Source organism: Euleptes europaea, chromosome 7, assembly GCF_029931775.1.
Source record: "Euleptes europaea isolate rEulEur1 chromosome 7, rEulEur1.hap1, whole genome shotgun sequence".
NCBI lineage: Eukaryota > Metazoa > Chordata > Lepidosauria > Squamata > Sphaerodactylidae > Euleptes > Euleptes europaea.
In genome coordinates, this window is record NC_079318.1 from 68,471,230 (window position 1) to 68,477,953 (window position 6,724).

Genomic DNA, 6,724 nt, shown 5'->3' on the forward strand with positions numbered 1-6,724 from the left:
AGTTACTTCCGAACGGTTAGGCTCCGCCTGTAAGAATAATGGTACTACGAACAGACCTGACTTTCCTCGCACAGGGCTTAAAAGTGAAAGAAAGCATCCCTGTTCTTTTTGGGCAGATCGGTTGCTTTGCCAGCAGGGCCCGCCCCTTCAGGAGTAAGGGCTGTTTCCTCCTTCCTCGTATACCGTCGAGGAGCCCCGGTTCGGAAGGCCTGCGCCAAGGAAGGAGAACATCGTCGCCAGCCATGACTGAGCAGCAGCAGCAGCAGGCGGCGCTTCGAGAGGCGCTAGACCAGCATCTGCGTGGCTTGGGCATCGAAGCGCTCTGCGTGGAGCACCCCGAAGTGAGTGAGTGGGGGCGTCGCTGCTACCGCACGAGCAGCAGCAAGGGAGGCGAAGGGAAGCCCGAGCGCCCGTCCTGCAGGCATTGTCTGTTGCCAAACACAGCGGACACTTCTCTGAGTGGAAGCGGCTGCGGTAAAAAGCCATTGGGCAAAAAACGCATGATCGCTTTATCCTCCTTTAATCCCTGTTTCAGCCAGGATTCAGCCTGGATCGAACGCGTGCGTTTTGCCTAATGTGCGTTCGATCCTGGCTGAAACAGGGATTAAAGGAGGATAAAGCGACCGCGCGTTTTCGCCCAATTGTCTTTCCTCTCCGGTTGTGCTTTGATTGCTCAGCGGTGGGCGGAAGCCACTTTTGGGCCGATTTTCATGGCTTGCTTGTAACAACTTCCCTCCCTCCCAACTCTTGCTGGGTCTTGGGGTCTTTGATAGGTGCAGGACAGGAACTCAGTAGGCAAACTCTAGGCAAACTCAGTAGGCAAACTCTAGGCAAACTCAGTAAGCCCACTAGGTAGTTTTTGTTGATTACCGGTTATCATGGAGATGGCTGCATAATAGCCGGAAATCAACTGGGGACAGGAGCCAGGCTGGAAACTGAAACCTAAAATTCCAAGCATGTTCTAGGGTTATTCCAGGTAGGGGCTAGATTGTTTGGCTTGTCGGTGTATGGAATCATCATACATCCCACATAACAGAATCTTTGAAACATAAGGAATTATGTTTATTAACATGAGACTTATTTTGTCTCATTGGTCCATCTAGCCTGTTGTTGACTGCTCTTAGTGGCATCAACTCTCCTGGGCCTCAGGCAGGGGCCTTTCCCAGCCTACCTGGGACTGAATCTGGAATCTTCTGCACACCTATGAAAAGTGATACACTTTGGGGGGATCCTTCTTTTGCAGGTCACACTGGATGTTCTTTACCTGTCATCCAAACCTCTGATTCAATCACAGCACCTTCATTAGTATTTTAGTGGAGAGATGTAATTCTGGAAGAATGTGCATTAGACTCGAATTTGGCATCCCATCATATACTGTTAAAGACAATTAGGTATTTCCAGTGCCCATCTGAGCTGTTCAGTTGCCTTTATGGTCACAAAGTGCAGGAAATGGTATCAAGATGCTAGGATGGAAAGTACAGCCCATGATTCAGCAGGATAAGGAATTGATGCTGGCGTGTTTCATCTGAGGTTTTAATTCCAGCATCTTTTCTCAAATAATGGTCAGATGCAGTTGATCATACTTAAAGAGATTAAGATTTTAAAACATCTTAATTTTTAATTTATAAACATATAACATCTTAAGTATTGTGATGCTACTTAACACGATACTATTAATATGCTTAACATGCTACTATTATCTTTTAATATTGTTTCCTAAGAATTTTTCAGTTTTTTTATTACTAGTGGTAGAGGGCTTCACATATTAACTGTAGCCTGTATGTGTTGATAGTCCCTTGAAATCTACTTTGCCCACTTAACACAAGAGGGTGTGAACAGTTAACCTTCCTTCATTTGTTCCAATTCCTTTGTTATTTTATTCTTGTAACTCTGATTCTCAGTTCATGATTATATGCTCTTGAGTTTGTATGTGGCTGACCTTTTATGACTGATTACCTGGATTAGGATAGTCTTATATCAACATGCCTCTCCTTACATGCATGTTACCTCCCTACTCCGGCTGCTGTCTGGGATCCCATCGTATACATCATAGACAATTAGGTATTAAGTAGGATGTAATGTCTGCAATGCTTATAAGTTGTGATTATGTGACTTTTCAGTGCAATCTGCCTCTTACAGCATTCGCTGCCTGTCTTTATCTCATTCTCTATGGTAGGGAGAAACCATCCCTGTATTGTCAAAGGAAACCATACATTATTCAAACAAGAAATCATGGAGGAAAGCCAGAACATGTTAGCCACATGTGATTGCCTTGTCAAGAAAAAATGCCCGAGAGTGTGATAGAAGGAATTGTCACAAATGGGCTGAACTGCAAACTATCATAGGGTCACATGTCGGATAACAATATGGAAAATAAAACAGGAGAAATTACAAATTTCAGCTGGGTTCAAAGAAGGGGTCTGAGTGTTTAGCAAGAAACTTTTTTCTTTATTGATTGATCTTGATCAAGGAAAGCATCTATTCCTAAGAAAGTTCAAGATGCTGACAGCTTTACAGGTAAAAGTATAATCATATATAGGCAAATTGATATTAGGATCTTACAGAACTTATCAGCACACTTTATTTCTACTTATATCACACATGGTTTACTGTTACACTAACCCATGTATACAAAATTGTTTACATTGACTTATGGGTGTTCAAGGAAATAGTCTGTTCTTTGGACTTTTCATACCATACCTGAGCTCAACAGTGTTAAGTTGGGTGGTCTGATAAGAGACCACCTTTAAGTAACACAGTTCCATTCTCCTTCATTTGCATAACCTCATTCTACTCCAATACTAATACACCCAGGAGAGTAATTTTAGGGATGGTTTATAATTGGGGCTAACAGCCATAAACCACTGGCCCAAATCTGGTCCCAGGAAATCTAACAGGTGGCCCATGAGCAAACTAAGAATATAAATTGCACCACTATCATGACCTCACAGCTAGTTCAAAAACAAATATTCCATCAAGGACGAATTGGTTTATTGACCTGAAATCACTCATGTCACACACACCCCATTTAAAGTATCTTGAAGCGTCTGGTGAACCATGGCTGGTTACTAAGTAGCCACCCAAATGCATCTTGCAATAAAGCCCACTTGTCCTGGAAGAAACTCAAGCTGACCATGGGGAGCTGCAATGTAGTGACAATGGAGGGTTGCAACGTATTATCCCTGTGTTTATCATTTTATTGTAGTAATAATATCTGATGGTTTTAACACCTTTTTTGGTATTATATCCAATTTTGCTGGTCTTTTGACTGTAAATAAATTGAATATTATCCCTGGGCTTAGTTCTGTTGTATACACCAGCCAATCTAGTTAACGTCCAGGAGTGTGTACAAAGCTACTAGCAATGTCTCCAGCCCATACTTCACTGGAACAAGATATTGCTCAGTTCTCATTAATCTGATTAGCACTTCTGCTAGATAAATTCTCTGTGGATTGTGGTTTGTGACTTTGCCTTAGGTTGGATGCTCCTGGGAAGCGGCCTTTTCCCCACAGCATTGTGGTGCATTTGTGCACCTCCCAGGTTTTCCCCAGCTTTTCTCTGATCTTTCCCAAACCTGCTTTGCTGCAAAGTATTGGAAAAATCATGGCAAAACCTGGATGGCTGCTGTATGGACAGGAAAGTTAGGATTTTTCCAGTCCATGGACGCCCATTTTCCTTGCCCCCACAGTGGCCACTCCTACCCTTTCTACTGGGGGGGGAAAGGGGTTTAAGGATCCCCCCCCCTCCATGTACCGGTATGCCTTCTTGTTGTAATATCACCGTGTCCATTACCAGGGACAAAAAGGATCAAAAATCTCCCTGGTAGCTCAGGAGTAATTACCACCACTGGGGCTGGGAAAATGTGAGGAAACTCACTATCCAGAAGCCCTGTTGCTATTCTACACTGCAGGGACAGCCACAGCAACAATGGGGCTTCTGAAGGAAAGTGCTGCTATGTGGAACAGCTCTAATTATTTAAAAAGCTTCAGCTGGAGAAGTACATGAGGAAGAGTCATATTGCTTCAATTGTTTTCTAGGTGTTCACAGTTGAAGAGATGATGCCTCACGTGCAGCATTTGAAAGGAGCGATCAGCAAAAACCTTTTCCTTAAAGACAAGAAGAAAAAAGTATTATGGTTGGTGACAGTTCTGCATGACAGGCAAATCAATTTAAACAACTTGGCAAAGAAACTGGGTGTCGGCAGTGGGAACCTGCGCTTTGCTGATGAAGCAACCATGTTGGATAAACTGAAAGTTGGCCAGGGTTGCGTAACGCCTTTGGCTCTCTTCTGTGACCAGGGAGATGTAAAGTTTGTGTTGGATGCTGCCTTTCTGGAAGGAAGTCATGAGAGATTGTATTTTCATCCAATGACAAATGCAGCAACCATGGGACTATATCAAGATGACTTCCTAAAATTTCTTAAGTCTACTGGACATGAGCCTATACTTGTGCATTTTGATGATGTAACATTATGATATCACTTTGGTATTTAATGTGTGTGGTTTTTTTTGTCAAGTCACAGCTGATTTATGGTGACCCCATAGGTTTTCAAGGCAAGAGACCTTCGGAGATGGTTTGCCATTGCCTGTCTCCCATCCAAATACAAGCCAGGGTCAGGGCTGAGCATGTGTGACTGGCCCAAGGTCACCCAGCAAGCTTCCATGGTGCGAGTGGGCATTTGAACCTGGGTTTCCCAGGTCCTAGTCCAACACCTTAACCAGTACACCATGCTGGCTCTCCATTTTAGGTATAGGAAATAACTATTTAGCCAACAAATGTAAGAAACATATTTCTGTACTAATCAAAAGTTGATTTTTTAAAAAAGTTGGATAATACTGGCTTCAGAGTGCATTAGATAATGCTGAGATGTTCTCAGCCACACTGGTCTACAGGAGAAGCCCACAGCTCACTGGTAGAGTTTATAGTTTGCATGTAGAAGGTCTCAAATTCAATCCCCAGAATTTCCACCTGCAAAGAATCACAAGTAACAGGAAAAGGAAATTGTCTGAGAACCACAGCCAGTCAGATAGACAGACCAGAGGTCTGACTTGGTATAACCACTTAGTTATTATGAGTTCCAAATCTTTTATTCTGGAGGCCTACAGAATAATTTTTCATTTCTGCCAAAATTGCAAGCTAGTTCCAATACTTAACACAGTGCCTAGTCCTTCATCAACTTTACGGTATTGTGGTTTGTTTCATGACTGCACTAGAAAGTAATAGGATGGTAGGAACTGGGAACTGTTTTACAGGGTTAGATACCATGGCTGTATAGAAACTCCCATCTAGAATTGGTTCTTGTAGGTTATCCGGGCTGTGTAACCGTGGTCTTGGAATTTTCTTTCCTGACGTTTCGCCAGCAGCTGTGGCAGGCATCTTCAGAGTAGTAACACTGAAGGACAGTGTCTCTCAGTGTCAAGTGTGTAGGAGAGTCAGAGAGGGGTTGGGTTTGAGCTGAGTACTGTCCTTCAGACGTAATGTGCTAATCATTGTCCTGTAAGTATCAAGATAATGTACTAATGAGAGTGTGGTATGTTAATATGGAAGCATTGTATCCTGAAATGATCTGGTAATCTGTGAAATCTGCATGGCTATTGTTGACTGTAGCTTTTGTTAGTCTGGAGGTTTTTCAGGGCAGGAAGCCAAGCCTTATTCATTCTTAAACATCTAGAACTTTAGAAACTTACATGCTTTCCAGAGACCTGCTTGAGGCTGGAGTCATCTCCCACTACAAATTTCAAATTGTGTTGCTTGCATATGTTAACTCTAGAAACTGTTGTGATCCTTGCAACAACCTGCTGCTAGAATCCAAGACACCATCTGGGCATCATTGATTTAAACTCATCCACCACCACCCCGCTTGCTTTGCTTCTTCTGTCCGTTTTTCCTGTATTTCCAACCAGTGGTCTGTTTCTTTTGGAATTTATATATTACAAGTGAGCCTTGCACCCATTCATGCATATTATGATGCAACTGAATTGAATATAAGGCTGTGCAGAATTGGAATTTGTAATACATGGTTATGTTCCAGGTTCATGATTCTCAGGAAGTATCCTATAGGGCAGGGGTGGGGAACCTTTTTTCCACCAAGGGCCATTTGGATATTTATAACATCATTCGCGGGCCATTCAGAATTATCAACTTAAAAATTAGCTAACCAAGCCCCAAGCAGGCAGCTGCCCCAGATGACACCCCCCTCGGTGCGGGCAAGCAGGCAGGCATCCAACCAGTGGCACACTCGCCCACCTGGTGGCACAGGATGGTCTGTTGCACCAGCCAGGCGTAGCCGTCCAGCTGCACGCCAGAGTTGCTCCTGCTCTACATGGTCGGGGCCGGATTCTACAGCAGGCTCCTGCTCCCTCCGCCTGCAGCGGTGAAATGAGGACACACTGGCTAAGAACTCGCGCCCCCACCCCCGCGTGCATTCTGGCCCTGCCTCCTTTAACCCCTCCATTGTCGCCACTTCCGCCCCAGACCTCTTGTAGTAGAGGGAATACGTTTCTCCATGGCCTAGGTAGGAAAGGGTTAGCACAGTTTATTGGGCAGTCCTAGCAGCTCCATAGCTAACGACTCTTCTGCAAGGGGGGAAAAGGTTCCTTTTCTCAGCAAAAAAACTCACATCTGCCTTGAATAAAGGCTATTCCTGTCCACAGGAGGGGCAAATTGCCAGTCTTAGATCCTTCTGAGCTAAAGATCTGCCAGGACCCACGAAGGGCCAGACCAA

The 6,724-nt window shown here is 44.1% G+C and overlaps 1 protein-coding gene across 1 annotated transcript; it reads left to right on the forward strand.

The window, feature by feature from the left end:
- Nucleotides 1–242: 242 nt before the first annotated feature.
- Nucleotides 243–4,483, forward strand: LOC130480950 (prolyl-tRNA synthetase associated domain-containing protein 1-like). Its single transcript, XM_056853579.1, has 2 exons — nt 243–341; nt 4,038–4,483. The coding sequence occupies exons 1-2, from the start codon at nt 243–245 to the stop codon at nt 4,473–4,475; spliced, it is 537 nt and encodes a 178-aa protein (XP_056709557.1). The 3' UTR covers nt 4,476–4,483.
- Nucleotides 4,484–6,724: the final 2,241 nt, after the last annotated feature.

Bases quoted from the DNA above. Each gene is read 5' to 3' on its own strand.
- LOC130480950 (XM_056853579.1), top strand. From the start codon at position 243: ATGACTGAGCAGCAGCAGCAGCAGGCGGCGCTTCGAGAGGCGCTAGAC. The intron at 342-4,037 runs GTGAGTGAGTGG...ATTGTTTTCTAG, and splicing joins TCTGCGTGGAGCACCCCGAA to GTGTTCACAGTTGAAGAGAT.